The sequence below is a fragment of the Mastigoproctus giganteus genome, chromosome 8 (genome assembly GCF_048544385.1).
Source record: "Mastigoproctus giganteus isolate SK-2022 chromosome 8, ASM4854438v1, whole genome shotgun sequence".
In the NCBI taxonomy this organism is placed as follows: Eukaryota; Metazoa; Arthropoda; class Arachnida; order Uropygi; family Thelyphonidae; genus Mastigoproctus; species Mastigoproctus giganteus.
The window spans coordinates 36,656,556-36,676,011 of NC_143582.1; the positions used below are offsets into that span (position 1 = coordinate 36,656,556).

Here is a 19,456-nt window from a genome sequence, read left to right on the forward strand (position 1 = left end):
AAGAGCTGGAATTGCAGTGGATATAGCAGACTCATGCCTCCACCAAAGCAAAGCCTTTCAGAATGATTTCACAGAACTTTAGGTAATTCGGCACTACACTGTACCGCATTACAAATCCAAGGCTTCCAGATGCAGAAAAGTCTTCTGCCTAAGAAATATTGCAGTTGCAAAGGCTTGGAAAGCCAAGAAGTTCTCCTGTTTATAAACTAGAATTGTCTCACAGCCTTCTACCATAAGACTGAGATTACTAACTTGAGATACCAATTCAATTGATAGATCGCTGTACTCCTCACAGTTGCACATAATATATTCCCGTGATTCTCTTTCACTCCAATGGCAACTAGATCTTTCAGTGATTCCTAAATCATGCAACTTTGCATTAATCGAACCATGACCAGTCAATAAGAACATGGCTTGTAAGTTTGGTGCAAACCATTTGAATTTTATTGAGGCTGCATTTCTTAAATCTGGGAAAAATTTTTGTGTAATCTGCCCTTTATCACAAACACTCCAATGCTCTTGGCAAACTTTTACCAGACTTTTACCAAAGTGTCATAGATTATTGTCCTTTCCTTCCTGGGATCTGCCAAGATGTCCACCTCTATATTCAGAAAAGAATAGGGAATTCCACGGCAGACGAAGTAAGACAATGCACAAAACACAAATGCAGATCAATGGGCAATTTTCCAGTCACAACCTGCAAAGCTGGGGTTGACACAGTTCTGCATGCCATGCATATCCTAAGGAGTATTACTCTTTAAATGGAACTGAGCTTTCTAGTAAATACTTTTCCACTTACATGCTCAAACCAAATTGGTACACCATACGTTACCATGGGGATAAATACACATTCATATAGCAAGTTTAGCACCTTACCTTTTATTCCCCAGCCAACCCTAGTGGTTCGAGTAATCATTCCAATAAATTTCCTCACCTTTTCTGATAGATATGTAACATGTGAGTTGAAAGTCAAAGATCCATCAAACATAATACCTGGATATTTTAATTGCCTTGCCGATTTTAGGCTCGACCCATTCATTCTCACAACTGGCTCTTGAAGACCATTGTCCTTGTTTTGGTTCCTGATACAGTCAGTTTATGTAATTCACCAATGTCCCATTGTCATCAAAATCACTCTCTTGTCCACCCAACAATATTTTATTGTCCTTTGTTTCCATATCTTCAACTAAACCTATACATCTACCTCTGTCCCCTAACTTATCATCCAATTGTCTTTCCCTAATTTCACCTATGTCCTTTGCACCTTCTAAACCCTTAGCCATTATCCTTTCATCCATGGTGAGAATCTGCAACTGTAAACTTTATGAGCAAAGTAAATGGTAGCACAGCTTATGCTACCTAAAGCTTATCGAATCCTCCTTTACAGTTTACATTTATGACCAATTTAAGAGATGGTGCAACAATTCTTCTTTAACGACTAACATAAACTATTGTTAATGGCTACCTGACTTAAAATCATTCGGCCTAGAATACTATCAATAATTTAAATACTAGCCATCGGGCTCTCTTTACCTCTACAAATGTAATCCCGAGCTAGAGGTATGAATGCCATGACCTAAGATAAGGCTGTCAGTAAGGAACAGTCCCAGAATTTTGAATCATATTAGTTCTCATTTCAAAATTTCAAAACCCATGTAAAGCATAGGAAGCCATTAAAGGCAGTTACGCTCTGAGAACGTTCAACTGCCATGATCTAAATTTGTATCTATATTCTATATACAGTATTTACCAATTCTTGACTAAAAATATTCAAACCAGAAAGCAAACAGCTTCCTCTACCAAATCCACACATTTCTTTCACCTAGACTCACTAATATTACTGTTTATTTAAAGAAAATATTAAGCAATAAAAAACCAAAAGTTTACAATGATACACCACTAAGTGTATAATGAAAAACTTTCTACTCAGGCACTAGTAAGCACAGAAAAAGAGAATAAATACTTCAGAGCACTTAGAGAGAAAGGTTCGCCAGTCATGCCCAGCCTCCAGGACTAAAAATTGGACAAAAACCAATGAACAAGTTAGTATTAGTATTGGCAAATGACGCAACAAAGCAAGCTTATACAGTATTAACAAAAAAAATAATAATAAATCAAAAACACTTCCCACACTGCCTGTCCATGATGTCTAATAATTTGTCTAGGTCTTCCTTAAATTTATTCTAACTACCAACTTCTACAATATCAGATGAAGTTTGTTCCAACAATCAACTACCATCTGGCTGAAAGCAAATTTCCATACTTCTATCCTATAACCACCTTTCCTCAATTTAAAGTTTTGCCCCCCTCATGTGTTAATAAAAAAAAAAAAAAAAAAAAAAAAACCAACCTTAAAAGAAGAGATGCCATCAGCATTTAGCTTACTCAATTCATTCAGAGCCTTAAACACCCCAATCAAGTCTCCTCGGAGATACCTAGTCTCCAGATGCTATAATTTTCAGAAATCCAAACTCTTTTGTTCCCCCTCACTAATCTTATTACTTTCTCTGCACCCATTCCAAAAGATCCACATCATTCCTAAAATCAAGCTTCCAGACCTGTATGCAGTATACTCAAGGTAGTGCCTAACCATTGCCTTATAAACAGGATAATCACCTCCTTATTCCTGCTGGCAAAACTCTTGTATGTCACTGACAAAACCCCATGAGCTGTCAATGCAGCCAGTCTCCACTGCTCAGAAAACTTCACATTTTATTGCACAATTACCTCCGTATCTTTTTTATTCTCATGCTACCCTACATGTGGCACCACATAGTTGTTATGTTATTCTGGATCATCATTTGTACTTCTATCCTGTAACCACCTTTCCTCAATTTAAAGTTTTGTTGTTGTTATTTGGTTTTTAGCAATATGGCCTTAGCAACTAAGGTCATTCCCTGACCTTTCCGCATCCTCCGTATTTGGTGGTGACGGGGTCGAACCCCGGTCTAATCAAAAAGCGTGTGCTACGCACTGCTGCTCCTACCCACCGAGGCATCAATTTAAAGTTTTGCCCCCTCGTGTTAATAAAAAAAAAAAAAAAAAAAACTTATGAGTAGAGCACCTTGCATTTGTCGAAGTTAAAATTCAATTGCCACTTCACAGCCCACCTGCCTAACTTATTTTTAGGTCATGTTGCAGTAGTGTACCCAGATTACTATCATTAACCACCCTGCCAATCTTTGTAACAATCACAAACTTAGCCATTAAGCCTGATATGGATTTATCGTTAATAAATACTGAAAACAACAGACCCAGCACTGAACCCTGGAGGACTTCACTAATAACATTAGTCCACAAAGAGCAGTGTTCACTGATAACAACTGTCTTCTCCCACTTGACCACCCCTTTATCCACTGCAGTAACTTTGCCCTAATGTCACACTGTCAGATATCTTATAATCTGCTTTAGCTTGCCTAACCCATTTTGTGACTTATTGCAGATTAGTTTATACCTACTGTAAGTTTCTATATCCCCTGATAATTTATATGGATCCCATATAAATTAGTATAATTTATACGTGCCTTTCTTTTCTGCCACTAGTTTCATCAATTCATCTGACATCCATTTAGGTAGGTCTAAGCCCTGAACAGTATCTCTTAGTTCAGGGGTTGGCAACCTTTTTTTTTGAGTGAAGAGCCATTTTTGATTTAATTAAAAAAAGAGAGATTTTGAAGAGCCGCTGGAAGGAGGGGGGGGTTAAGAAATAGAATAGAGTGGGAAGGTGTTTCATTAAAAATATATATATATATATATTGAAATATTTTTCAATACTAAAAAAAAACCACAACAAACAACCAATTAGGTATGAATTAATGACTTTTACTGCTGAACTTCTTGAGTAAGCGTCTCAAAATCAGTTCTTGATTTATTTTTAATATAGTTCACGTTCAAAAATATTTACCCGCAGAAATTCATCAAACCAAAAACTGAGAGAAGTCCAAATGCAAATATTTTCAAATTTATATACATGTCCGGTAAGCTACTCCACGCATCGAACACAATTTGGTCTTGCTTTTTAAACTCATCTATTACCGCCCATTTGTGTAGAAGTGCAAGGGCAGCCTTTTTGCCTCTCCAAATCCTCAATTTCAGTTTTAAGGCATTTTAGTCTTACACTCCACATGTCCTTGATTTTTAAGTCCTCCATTTCAAATTGTGCTTCATGTGGGCCAAAAGTTAAAGAGTCGCAGGTTGCAGACCTCCGTCTTTGTTTGTTATAAGCTTCTATGATTACTTCCCTGAATGGTTCTTATTCAGAATATGCCATTGGTAATATCATGTATTTATGAATTTTAAATAAATACTGCCTGAATAAATTTTAAATACTGCCTGAGCCCACTGCAGTCACCTTTATGAAAATAAAAGCCCTTCCCTTTGCTCTTGACAGTAGTTACAACTTTAAGTAAATCCCATATCAATACATTGTGATCACTGCCACCTAGTGGTTCTTTTATCTGCAGATTCTTAATGTATGTAGATTCACTACTGATAATAAGATCAAGAGTATTGCTTTCTCTTGTTGCCTGTCTTAATGATTATGCTGCGGTATGTTTTACAACTGAGTTTCAATCCACAAATTCTATTCAATATAGAGAAAGTTATAATCCCCATTATAAGACATTCTGATTTAATGGCCCACTCTATTTGTCTATATAGCTGTTTGTTATATTCCCTACAGTCATTCGGTCTATAATACACGTCTACTCTTATTTCGTGTTCCCAGGGCTTAGGTCAAACCAAACTGCCTCAACATTGCACTGGCCACCCACATCAACTAGGTGCAATAAGTTACTCAGTCTTTATCGATAGGGCGCCTCCGTAGCCAGGTGGAAAGGAGCAGCAATGCGTAGCACACGCTTCTTGATTAGACCAGGGTTCGAGTCCGTCACCACCAAATACGGAAGATGCGGAAAGGTCAGGGAATGACCACTGCATATTCCCGGAGCAATATGGCCTTAGTTGCTAATGCTCCTAAAAATCAAATAACAAACAAACTTTATAATAACTAAAAACAGCTTGCTTAGTTATTACTGATAAATATGTTCTCCCTTAGTTACTACTGATAAATACACTCACCCCAGAATGATCAACAGGTTGAAGCAATACCAATTTTCTTATTACATAATGCCAATTTACTTGTTTTCTGAAACTAAAATAAATAGAAATTTCTTTTAAATTCAGAACCATCTTTATTTGGAATTGGGGTGAGTTGAGTTGAGCTGGAATGTTTTAAATAAAGACCAAGATAACTAAGGCTATGAAACATAAGTATATAATGTGTTTGTAAACTGGGTTCAATCTGTGGTCTTGTTTGCTCCCAAGTTTCTGTGATCAAAAAAACCATCACACAAAAGGAACTTTTGTGATTTTCATGCCATGCCTTGGGCTTTGACTTGAAAAACACGCACAAAAGTTCCTTCTGTTGAGAAGTGATTTGAATCCAGACATTTTCCAAATGTGGAAAAACAAAAATCATTGCCATATTTACCCCTTGATTTGAGATACATATAGCAATAATTTTTAATACACTACAAAATCTCAAAATTACAGTTTTAAAAGAGTAAAACATATTATTATTTTTTTTTTTTTTTTAAGTCTTACCATTTCTTTGGTAGTACTTGGAGTTATGTGTCCACCTGAATCCAGTACAAAGACCAAAGTCTGTAAGTTTTATGTGGCCTTCCTTATCAATTAATATATTGTCAGGTTTTATATCCCTGTGGATAAAGCCCATTTTATGTACACTTTCTACTGCTAATACCAATTCTGCTACATAAAACCTTGCCAAAGGTTCTTCAAAAATGCCAAACTTGATAAGTAATGACATAAGATCACCACCGGGAATGTAATCCATGACAAAATAAAGATTCTCACTATCCTGAAATGAGTAATATAGTTTAACCACCCATTCATTATCAGCTTCTGCAAGAATATCTCTTTCTGCTTTCACATGAGCTACTTGGTTTCTCTTCAACACATCAGCTTTTCGTAAGGTTTTCATAGCATATAGCTGTTGAGTATCTTTTTTTCTTACCAATGACACTTCTCCAAATGCTCCAATACCAATTGTTCTCAATTTTATGAACAAAGATTTATTCATTTTTGCTCGTTTTAGCCTAATATAATTCGACTCTTTTTGATGAAGCATTTTACGAATTTGGCACTGAGCTTCTTCAGAGAGTCCAAACTTTGACATTTCTGTTTCTAGCTGTTGTCTTCGCTGTACACGTTGCTGATGTGACTTCATGAGGTTTTCCACATGTTGTTCCATAAAAAATTTAAATGCAGCCGGTGAATAATTCCGAACTTTGAAGTCTCTTCTTTCTTCTTCTATTTCTTTTGAAAGCATTTTACGTGGTGGAATTGGAGATTGGTGAGTCACCTTATATGTCAGTATTCCATGAATTTTATCAGAATTTTGTGCCAAGTCAGATTGAACAGAATGAGTAGAGGTAGATGGTACCACTGATATTGATGAAGTGGTTGCAGCATAAGAAACTGGTGATTCAGACTTTATAGAAGAAACAGGAGTTACATTTTTGTCTAGAGCAAGAGGGAAAGAGTTTGTTTGCATATAATTATGACTATTAAGATAAGAGAAAGCTTCATCACTAAGCTGATCTGCAGAGTTAAGATCTACATCATATGATCCAGATACCTGAGAAGAGCAGATACTTTCAACTGTGCTAACTAAATTTGGAGCATCATATTTAGAATAATTTTTTATGCCATCTGTTGTATCAGGAGGGGTCAAGACGATTTTCTCTCCAAGACACGAATTATGATCGGTTAAAGTATTTACAGAGTTAAAGCTTGGCACATTATTACTGAATACAGACACAGCAGATGTAGCTGCTGCCCTCTGTGCAGCAATAGCAGCTACACTGGAAGCATAACTCGGTGGGTCTGTAGTAGGGATTGATGTTGGAAGCTGTGTATAAGAGAGAATTTCAGTTGAAAATGTGGGTGTTTCTAAATTGATACAATCATCATACAATGGCTCATCTTGATCAGAATTGCTGGTTATGTATGGTGGAGGTATGCAAACTGCAGATAATGAGGAGCCTGAGTCTTGTCCAGGTGTAGACTTCTGCACTGATACAAAGTATGGTGGCGGTGGTGGTTTTACATTTGTTCTTGAACTAATTAAACTTTGCTGTACTGCATACACATAGGGAGGGGGAGGCGGTGGTACCACAGTAGTAGAATTTTCAGCAGCTATATTTGAATTAAAAAGAGGAGAATTAGAATTCACTACTGGCATATGAGAGGATGATTTATTTTTGTTACGAGGATAAAGAGGTGGGGGGTTTTCCGATTCATTTGTGGAATGAAGCACTGGACTAGCACCTATGTTCTCACTAACTGAAGCACATGGAAGATAAAATACACATGGAGATACCTGAGCTACTTCATTTTGAGCATGAACTGGATATGCAGGAGGAGGTACCGAAGTACATGACTGCAAGTCAGTTGTTGAATATGAAGGTGCAATTGTACATTCACACACAGAAGGAATAGCAAGGGCAACGGCAGTTTGCAATATAGGTTTTTCGACTTGGGTGCTCTTTACTGACTGCATAATTACTACAGGATGAGACTTAGTGTGGCAAGAACTCCATGCTTGAAGTGATGAGTGGCATACTGTATTTGGCACATTTGAGGTAGTGGTTGTAGCAATGGCAGTAGTTGTAGTCACACAATTATTGCTATAATTATATAACAGAGGAGGTTGTAAAGGTGGCTGTGTCAAGGATGCTGAAGTAAAATTAGGCTGTACAGTTTCATTCTTTTGTAGAACATTAGAAGGAAGAACAGAGTATTCACTGCTACTAATTGTAGATGTTGGGCTATGACGGCCTGAGCTTGATGAAGCATATGATGGAGGTGGAGATGGATACCAAGATGAACAATTTGAAAGACTGGCTGGATATGGTGGAGGAGGATCAATACGAGATGAAACTGAAGAAGATGAAGCACTACTTAAGCTTAAAGAATGAAGCTGCTGGGCTAGCCTTTGCTGTACATGTGCATTACTTATTGTTGCTTCAGAAACTCGAGTAGCACAAGATGGACTTGCTCCCCTTTGTGGAGTAGAAGCAGGGGATCGTGAAGGTGACACTGGTGATATTCGTTTATGAAGATGCTGATCTTGAACTGATGTTACTTTGTTTCCAATATATGGTCTATTTAACTCTATGTGTGGTGTAGATGATGATAGTGCTGCAGCAGCAACAGCAGCAGTGGCAGCTGCAACAGCAGCACCTTTAGGTGGGGGTGGAGGAGGAGGACCCAGAGTTACTCTTGGAGGAGGTAGAGGTGGTGCTTCATTTGAAAAATTTGTATGTTGTTTATTATAAGAAATATGGGGATTCACATTCCTACAGCACTCTGAACTTGAACCAGAATTTTTTCTAATTAATTTTGGATGATCAGGCAAAATTTTTCTCTGCAAGCCAGTTATGAAAATATTGGAACTATCCAAATTTGCTGTGCCCTTATAAGATGTTCCATCTTGAATACTCTGTGCTTGCTGAAATTTTTTCTGCACACCTAAAATAGGAATGATGAAAATTAGTATTTAAAACAAAATCAAATGTCATTTTGGATAAACTATATAACTATAGACACTTTTCTATTTAAGACAGGGGTGCATTCTTAGAAAGTACAACTTAAATCAAAAGAGTAGAGAACTACTTTAGAGAACTATCCAGAGAGCATTTGACCATGGTCAAATGCCCTCTGGGTAGTTCTCTACTTTCAACACTTTCACTCACGTATTTGTTTATGAATAAGTTTGGTTACATTTCCTATAGTGAGGCAGACCACTTGTGGCAGAGATACAAACATAAAACCACATGGTTTCATTACTGATTGGCAATGAATTGATACAGCAGAAAAGTTTATTTTCAAGTTTGATTTATTAGAAAGGATTCGCTGTGTGCTGTTCATTTTATTTGAACAGCTATAGTTAAAACTATTCTTCTAATCATTTCTCTTTAGAAAAGTGACTAGAAGTGAAATCTATATACCCAAAGAAATGTTTTTAAGTTTTTTCAAACACTAACTATGGATATGACAATATATTTTTAAAGCAGTCATAATATTAATAACCAAAAAACAAAATTCCATTCAGAAATATTTATATGCAGCATTTCTAAAGGTTGGTAGGTAAAAACCAGTATGTGTAACTACTTAATTTAAATTTTAAGAAAAGCTGACATGACAAATATTTATTTTAATTTTATAGAACTAATAACTGTTTTGCCCAAAAAAAAAAAAAAAAAAAGGGAAATCTGCAAACTACCTTCTGTGAGCAATTTAAATAGGCAAAGACCTCCCACACATCCACTCATATATTATTTCAGAAATTTGCAGTTACAGGGTTAACTATGAAACAATAAATATGGCAAAATTCCTTTTATCACAACCTCTATGCAGTGGCTGAAACAAAACAGAACAATGGTGGTGTTTTACAGACACTGATAACTATCCCAATACAGATAATACAAAATGGGAACTATGTGATGAATTGTCCACTTAAATTACCTTCCAACTACAAAGAAGTTTATTTAACTAACCAAAAAATAATTTCACCAATTATTAAAAATAAATAATATAAGAATAATCAAGGATAATTTTAACTAAAGAATAATTTGTCTCTGTACTAATAAAATAAAATTTCATACATACCAGTGCATCCTGCTCTTGTCACAATACCATTCTTTAATTCAGAGTCTTGAACACAGACTAAACCACTTGTGCCAACTGGTATATTTAAGATTTGAAGTGCAGACTCCTGAAAGAATTAAAATTTAAATAATTACTTTATGTTTAAGAATGTATTAAGAAAAAATAATTATTTTTAAGAATGTATTAAAGTGCCCATTACGTAAAAAGTTCTTATGTATATATTAGCCTATGAGTATAAACTAAATGCACTGCCATTCTGAATCTAATTTCTTGATGAAATCTGAAAGAAACAAAATCATTTTTTTCCCCCTTCTCTTTCCTGCAGCATATTTCTTGACTACTTCCATTCAGAATCAAAAGTCATACTATTTGACCCTATCCCCCTAACTAGGGCTTACAATACTGAGATTGTGGGATCCCGGTCATTTTTTTCAGGTATTCAAATCCCGGTATTGATACAAAAATACCGTTTTTTCAGTACTAATTTAAAAAATAATTATCATGATTTATTCACATAAAGGTTATAGAATCAACAACAATAAATCATTAATACTGCTGAATTTGCAAATGATGAAATGTTATACACAGTACAAATGCAAAGGAAACCTGAAAACGTCATGAAACTGTAAGACAAAATCTTACAAATATATTTCTCTTAGTAAGTATAGTATGTGTGGAAGAAAAGCACTTAAGGAATAACGAAAACATCATTATAGAAATATTTCCATTAATGGCAGTAGGTCTGGTAGTGCAATTAAGGAATATGGTGAACAATGATATGGCAGGTGCACAAGGGTTAAAATTAAAAGCTTCTGAACAATAGTTTAATTCCTCTATTACACCACTACTTTAGAATGTGACACTTAGTGCATTTTGGGAAAGGGTGTCGGTATGGAGCAGTTCAGAGGTATTGTGAACAGGTGATCCTGAGGTAAAAGATGTGTTTCTTTTGTGGGAAAAATATTCTGTTTTTCCCACCAAAGGAAGAAAAGTGAGTTTAAAGAATAACATCATGATTGGGTCAGGTTTAAATTACTTTTTTATACGAAAGCTTATGTGCGAACCCCAGATGAGCTCCTGCGCACCTCAACTCTTTCTACAGCTTAGGAGGAACCTAAGCTGTAGAGAGAGTTGGGATTGTTAATTGAGAGAAATTTTATGGAAATGATAACATGTATTAACAGATTAAATGAGAAAAATGAATAGATTAGATGTAAATGAACACTAGTTATGTATTGTAAGTAGATTTGTATGATAAATGACTTTTGTTTTATATTTGTGCCATTGCTCTTGAGAAACTGACAGCTCACATAAAATATATATATGATATATAATATACAGTATATACTTGTGTGTGTTGGGGGGGGAGATATCCCTCAGCTCCTGAAAATTCTCATTTTTAACGCAGTCAGATAGCTTGTAGGGTTTGTGCTTGAAGGGAGCTACTGTACGAATATCATAACAATGGCCACTGACGGCAATACTAAGTATAGGGGAAAAAATTAATCCCTCCCACAACTTAGATTTGGTTTCTTCTCACCAAGTTTAACTGTCAGTCCCTTTCTTTCATTAATATGGATATAGTGCCATAAAAAGTCAAAAAGGAAATGCTTTTTATTTTTGATAAAAAGGAAATTTTTTGAAGATGAGGGAATGAGGGGGGGGGGTAACTGCAATTCATCTACGACTATCTCAGTACAAAGCACCAACTAGCACAGAATCCAAAAGAACATTTTCTGCCACTAATTAAATATGTACCAAAATTAGATCCAATTTAAAGATAACACTATTGAGTTTCTTAAAAGCTCACTTTATTCAGGCAGGTAGTGTGGATTCTTTTTTTTTTTTTTTTTTAGAATAACTGTATGTTTAATAATGTTTGATAGAATATTTATTATTGTAATAAAAGTTTGATTTAAAATGTGAATTCAAGTAATTACTTGTTTTTCCTCACTTTATTGCACCTAATTGTCATTAAAATTTATTGCAAAAAAAAATTTTTTTTTTTTTTTTTTTTGGAATACCGGTATCCTGGTTTCATAAATTAAAAATATCGAAATACTGTTATTAAGATTTTGACCAGTATTGCGAGCCCTAGCCCTAACCTACTGTATTTCTCTCAATCTTATTTGATTTCCCTCATATGGGTCATTTCTTCCTTTCTCTCATCCTCTTTTGTCATATGGAATCAGAACTGACCTAGAATCTCCTCAGGGCACATGTGCTCGCTCGCTCGCTCTCTCTCTTTTCCTTTTAGTGAATTTACACTGTGGGATAACTATTCATCATTTACATACTTAATCCTATATATCAATTGCAGACTGGGGAATGCAATAATATCTACCACAGAGATATATCATTGCATCTCACAATAAACATTTTATTAGAAATTCTGATGTGAAATATTTCTTTATCCCTTATTGTGATATTATACTATTTGCTGTTTGTCAAATAAGCATAACATAAATTGCTGGTAATATTTTTCATTAATATTACATCAAAATTAAAACTTAAAATTTACTTAATGCAATAAGATAACTTGAATATTTCGTGAGGTATATTTTAATATTAGGATATTAATCTAAACAATCAACAGTAATAACACTGAAATTAATACAATAATGTTAGTATTATAACTTTTATTAAATGTAAACAATCAACAAAATGATATCTCTGTTGTATACATATATACAACAGGGCATACATATTTCATGCCCAGTGAATGGGAGCTCACAACATGCATAAATTTTAATAAAAATTTTAAAACCCCTTTATAAGTTATCTTTGAAGGAAACAGTAATACGTAAATATAAATGCATTATGTTTTTCTTGTGACTGCCTTTTCCATTACAAACATTTTCTTGCAACAGCTTTCTTCAAAAAATAATTAATAAAAATAATGACAATTACTATGACTATTAATTTTAGTCGTTTAAACTTCAGTATGAAGACACATGATCAATCACCCCTCCTTCCATCTGTAAGCAGGAATGGACTAATAAAGCTAATTTAAATAGTTTTACAATGAATTAAAAACAGCAACTGGGAACTTTTCTATCAGATGTAGTACTAATAGGTTTCAACCCAGCCCAACGGTCGGTGAAAAATTATTAGGACTGTCTCATAGAAAGTTACTCTTTTCAATATATTGAAAAATTATTTAAATTTCTTATAATTAAAGTCTATTCTAACCAGACAGAGAGCTTTTAACATTAAACAAAACAAATTTATTGCAAAAGGAAAATTTTATTGCAAAAACTTATTAAATAAAATAAACAATATCTCTATTCAAAATCGGATGACACTTGATTTCCGGCTATAAACGTTCTCTACTACCAATGTACAACTGCCGTTAAGCTGTCTCTAGTCTTTTGAACTCTGCAACCTCAATTTCAGTATTAAAGCAATAGGAAACCAAAAAATGTAGGCCATTCCATTCGCTTAAAGGGCATACCAAAATATTCGTTGTAAGCAGCTGTTTCGGATCTTCGTGCTCTAAATACCTCGCGGTACTTCACAAAAATACAAAACAATGAAGTGGTCAGCTAGTAAGCAAATAAATAACGCACCTCTCACATCAAACGCCTGTATTAAACTGCAGTAAAAAACTGTTTTATTAATTATATATCGAATAAACTTGCGAGATTAAAAATAAGAAAATCTGTGGAGCCAAACTTATAACAGCGCAGCAGAAACGTAATTTAAATCAAAACTTTCAGCAGCAATGAGTAACCTGCATAGAATGCAGGTTACTCATTTTGAATTTGCGTGCATATCTAATAAAACTCAATGAACCCACACTGCCATAAGCAGCTCTCATATAGTAGTTTAATGAAAAAATATATCAAGAAAAGAAAAATACACACACACACTATATATATATGACGGTTTGTACCAAGTAAGGTACTCCTCACTTTCCCTGGTACATCATCTGGTCATTTGCATAAATATAAATAAATAATGATAATAATAAAAATAAAACCTATACACAGCCTACCGCAAGGCCTTCTACTGCGTGCCCCATAGTTGGCTGATAGAAACACTGAAGATCTATAAGGTCAACCCGACACTTCCTAGAAGCAACCATGATAGAATGGAGAATTACCACAAGTTCGAGAATGTCACGACCAGACCGATCCCACTATGGTTCCGTCTAACATGCTCAACAGCAGAAGTACAGATATATACCGTAAAAGAAGGAAGGGCGAACCTGTACACCTTCTCTCGCCTGACGTACGTGGATGACATCAAACTCTATGCGGAAACCGAGAATCAACTCCAACAGCTACTCTGGATCATCAAAGAGTTCACCACTCACATCAGGATGCAATCTGGCCTAAATGCAACACCTATGGATTGCATCAGGCAAATCCAGTCAGCCGAAACTACCAGCTGAAGGCCATGATAGAGGGAGAGACCTACGAATATTTGGGAATAATGCAGGCTGAACGATTAGAACACATAGAGTTCAAGATCACTTTGACTGAGAAATACCATCAAAAAGTGAGGAGCCTGTTAAAAGCAGAGCTGAATGGTGGGAACATTGTCAGAGCCATAAACACCTAGGCAGTCCTAGTATTAACATACTTCGAGATCACAGATTGGACCAACACAGTGCTGGAGGAGATTATGAAATCGACCAGAATAATGAAGGCCAAGAGACTCCAACACCACGCCAAGTCGGCCGTCGAGAGACCGACTGATCATAGCCCAGAAAGGAGGGAGGGGTTTGCCAGACCTCGCTGAACAACAGAAAAAGGAGATTATGAACCTGAGGAATTACTTCCAGGAAAACACAGCACCCATATACTGAACCATAAAGAAGACAGACAAGCGGCACACCCCGCTGAACACCTCAACAAGGAAACCCCACTCACACAAACAGAAGAAAAAGTCAGAAAGATGGGTGAAAGCACTCCATGGTAAACACTACAATGACCTCCAATAAGATTACACAGATAATATGGCTTCCAACGCATGGCTCACAAGCAGGAGGCTCTTCCCGACACCGGAGGATTCATGCTCGCCATCCAAGGTCAGGTAATCGACACCAGGAACTACAAGAAATACATCGCTAAGTGACAGTTGACACATGTCAGCTGGCCTCAAAAACAATCCAGCACATCGCTGCTCGATGATCTCAAACGGAGTACACTCATAGACACGACCAGGTGGCCAGGATAACCTATCAGAAGCTAGCTCAAAAATACTAATTGATCAAAGAAAGTATTGTAATACAAGTACGAACCCCAGGCAGTACTAGATACCCCTATTCACAAACTATACTGGGACCGCGCCATAATAACGGACAAGACGATACCGCACAACAGACCAGATATAACCCTCATCGACAGGAGCGAAATGGCTACCTACTTGGTTGACATAACGGCGCCCAACACCAGCAATCTTCAAAAAACTTACGAGGAAAAGATCGGGAAGTATACAGACCTAAGACAAGAAGTCAAAGAGATGTGGTATACAGACCTAAGACAAGAAGTCAAAGAGATGTGGTATAGACAAGTAATAACCATTAGGATCACTGTATCAACCGGCGGTTGACACAGTGAGCCGCATGGTGCCAAGGAGCCCTCTACAAGAACTTAGCGGCAATAGGTCTCCCAGAGAACACTTATATGGAACTCCAGAAAACCGCGATCCTGAACATCTGTAAGCTAGCCAGAAAGTTCCCCAACCAACAGTAATAATAATAGTAACCGGACACAACCAACCATCCCATGCACTTGGTACTAGTACCCATCACGGGGTGGAAAAAATAAGAAAGATTTTTAAAGAAAAAATAGTAGTAATAATAATCTGCTCATCAGTAATACCGAATTTCTAAACAAAAACCGATTTCTCTACTTGATTAGCTTCTTTCATTTGCATTAAAAAAAAAAAAAAAAAAAACCTTTCTCTTTCGCATTAGGCACTTTTTACACGGTTATTTACTATTTAATCTGATAAATTTTTCTATTATAGGTACACAAACAGTATATTTTAAATGTTTTTTGTGGAAAACATTTATGCAAAAATACAATTATTTTATGCATGTAAATAAAAGTTCTTTTTATGAAAGGCGTGAATTTTGAGAAAACAATAAGCTTTATAAGGTTATGCAGTGGTTGTGCTCTCTGGACACTTTAAAGAAAGTATAAAAGTTCAATGAAAATCTATCATCAATGCCATCAATTATCTACCAAATAATCTCAAAGTACTGATGTCGCTTCACCTGCCTCTTGCTTTCTGGTACTTTTGCAGAATCCGAAAGCAATAGACTAAATTTTGCAGAATCCGAAAGTTCGGGTTAACCAGCTTCCAACTGCAGAAGAATGGCTTTTATACTCTTCGGCATTGCCCAGCAGTTGGAAAAAAAAAAATTCTTTTGTTTTTGAAGGAAGCAAACAAAGTACTAATAATAGATAATTACCGTTTACTACTATGTAAACACCTGATAAAAATACTTTGTACAGTAAGTGGACGGCACCATCAACTTTTTTTTTTTTTTTTAGTTCAAGAATAAGGATTTCACATTACTTTTGGTAGAGAAAGCTGTTATATTAAAACGTCATTGTCTTTATTACTTTTCATCTCGGTTGCATTCAAACCGAGTTGGACATCTATATTATACGTAACCGTAGAAAATTGTACTACGAATTACGTGTAAATTTCTTCTAATATACCAAACGTCTGTCTCCGGAGATTGATCCGCGCAATTTGGAGTCTCAATTTCTTTAGGGATAATTTTGTATGGTCTTCTTGATAAGTCAAATGTATGCCTCGTCAAACTGTTGATTACCATTTGCCGAAGACGTCTAGTGTTATCGCCATGGTTGTGGTTAAAGTCTTTAGTCTACTCGGTTGTTTTGCCTTATCTACAGATGTGTTTTAGAGGTGCACCTCAGTGCAAAAAAATCATGAGCACCACCAAGAGTTGTTACAATTTCCTTATAAAACTTGTTTTCTCCCTCTTTCGCTAAGTATAAACTCTATTCCTTGGCCTTGCAGTGAACAGAAATATACACAAATAGTAATAATTCATAATTTATATTTTAATAAAAAAATAATAAAAATTAAAAAAAAACGAGCAAAAAGCAACGAGTTTTATGTACGAACCAAAAGCAATTCATTTCTCAGTATCAGCCTTAATCCTGTTCATTCCTCCAATCCGCACACAGCAAAAATCTTAATACTAGTACTACAGCTACAATATACGATATATGGATAGCTTATGTAATATATGTGGGGGGGAGGGTTAATTGACGATTTCTTCTGATTTGATTTTAACGGGAGGCTCAATAAATCGTTCATCCAAACGAACTAAATATAAAATTTCGTGAAAATCCATCCAACGACAGTTAAGTCATCACATGCAGACGGACGGGCCCACAGACGGACAAAAACTAAAAATTAATGGATTATAATCAATCTGATTTTAATGAAATTTGGGATGGCGGCTCAACAATTTTTTCTAAAAGAGCCCATTATAAAATTTTATGAAAATCCATCCATTAGGAGTTAAGTTATTACAATCGGATGGGAGCGGTGAAGACAACAGAAGCATTATGCATATAGGCCATTGCTGCCTCCTGTATAATTACACCTGCCTACGAGAAATCAGGCATAACCCCAAAAAGCGCAATTCACACTTTTGTTTTTCCCCCTGGTCCCTAAAAGGACTATGAAGTAGACCGTAATCAAGAACAGGTTTTGTCCAGTGCAGTGCAATTGGCCAAATCCAGAAAAAAATCTTATGGCGGCAATGACTGCAGCGGTGTTAAACAATGTTTTGTCATGATAGTAGTAGTGCAACCACCTGTTTCTAGTGGCTTCCAAGAATGCAACTTACACAATGTTGATGGTTATGTACTGCAGGACCTTGATTTTCAATTCGTTTTGGGAAACTGATAACTGACGTTAACCATCCTTTCAAATATAAGAGTAAAGTGTGTAATTCATTCTGAACAAACGACTCAATACTTTGAATGAGTCTCCCCCTCCCCGTGGACATTTATCCACGGGGAGGGGGAGATACTCAAAGACTGATACTAATTACTTACGCTATGTATTCCACAATAAAATTGTTTATTATTAAATCAATACGTTACAGCACCTTTACTGACGCCTTGACCACTTTCACTGAAGTAATGCGCCTTTGCTGGAGTCCGACTTACTTCAGTGAAGTGATCAAGACTCCAGTAAAAGTGCTGACTCGGCACCAGCTACAAGCATGTTCAACCGATTCTGTCGAACAGGGTCCCGCGCTCAAATGGTCTAAATAATAATATCATCTGCCTATTTTCCACATTTCTATCAGCAAGCCTACCGCCGTCTTAATGTTTAGCTATCCACATTATCGTCACTTGAAAATTCCTAGAAGAGCGTACACAGTACTTCATTATCAATGTGTGTGTTGCGTTTGATATTTCGTTTGCACGGAACCCCCAGGGCCGCAAGTAATTCTTGCATAGGGACACACAAATTTTGGGGCCGGCCCTTTGTGCTGTAACATACTGCTGAATAACAAGTGATTTTATCCTAGTGTAAAAAACTAGTTCGAAAAAATGGGTCAACTCCAAAAATTCATACACTTTTGCATGCAGAGATACTATCTAACTGTTTCGATAAATGTAAAACAGCTTCTTGCTTGGCAATACATTTTCTAGTCACACTCAGAGTTTAATAACTTAGGGCTTTTTCAACTGCATATACTGTACATAAATAAATGAGAAATGAGTGTAGCTACAAGGTTAATTTTCATTCATTTGAAACCAATATTTTCAACTCTGTGATTACACAAAGAATATCTGCCCGCCTTTTACCTATTAAACAACATTTAACTTTTAAATTATTTTTTTCTGGTTTAACTCAAATTAAAAAAAATTAAATAAAATCGGAGGAGATAGCAAAATTCGCGTAAAACTCAAAACATGTGCATCTCTAATCGCCGGAAAGCAAGCAACAAACATCCCTCAACATCCAATTTTTCTGGCAGTTCTTGAAATCACAGTTTAAAAAAAAGCTGAGTGCTAAAAATCGAAACACGCACAAAAAAAAAAAAAAAAAAAAAAAACTACTATAGAATAAACAACAGAATAACTGAAGTTGAAATAATTTCTTCTGCCGGAAAATACACAGCAAGTACATGGAATGACATTGCATGACAAACGAGCGCTTACATAAACCCACAATATGAAATAGAGAAAACGTAATGGAACGAGCAAATAAATCATCAATAGGTATGAATAGAAGTGTAATCGATACACAAATTGCACTTTTGCCAAAGCTCATTCTTTAAATTCACGAATATCGGTGTCTATTTTTAACCTCTCGCCCACAAAGGCTTTAACAGTAATCCAAGCACGTGGTTCTTATACGCGCGTTGCGCTATCAAATCATCAGATCAATACGAAGCCACGAAATATATATAAAAAAAACATCACGGGGCCCATTGTTAACTGGGCACTGGTATATCAGCTACCATAAAAACAGTTACAATGAACTGTACACTGCATTGACTACTGCAGTGGCGGATCCAGAAAAAAAAAACATGACGGGGGGGGGCACCATTTTGTGCACTAGAATGGCGATCACATTAGCATCAGTGTTGCCAACTGTAGTCAGTTGAAAATAGCTGAGCCACAATGCTAAAATAGATAAAATCCTGTGTTAACAATGAAAAAAAAATTTTTTTTTTTTTTATCTAAAGGGAATTTAAACGATTGGTGTATATTTTCCGAAAAACGACAGGGGAAGCACGTGC

General features: G+C 35.9%; 1 protein-coding gene across 1 annotated transcript in view; it reads right to left on the minus strand.

The window, feature by feature from the left end:
- The window catches only part of LOC150081447 (uncharacterized), a 108,336-nt gene that overhangs the window by 21,193 nt on the left and 67,687 nt on the right, over nt 1–19,456 (minus strand). The window contains exons 3-4 of the mRNA XM_090379854.1: nt 9,697–9,802; nt 5,605–8,556 (exon numbers count right to left, since the gene is read on the minus strand). Coding sequence (XP_090235980.1) covers nt 5,605–8,556; nt 9,697–9,802 — 3,058 coding nt within the window. The remainder of the gene's footprint in view (nt 1–5,604; nt 8,557–9,696; nt 9,803–19,456) is intronic.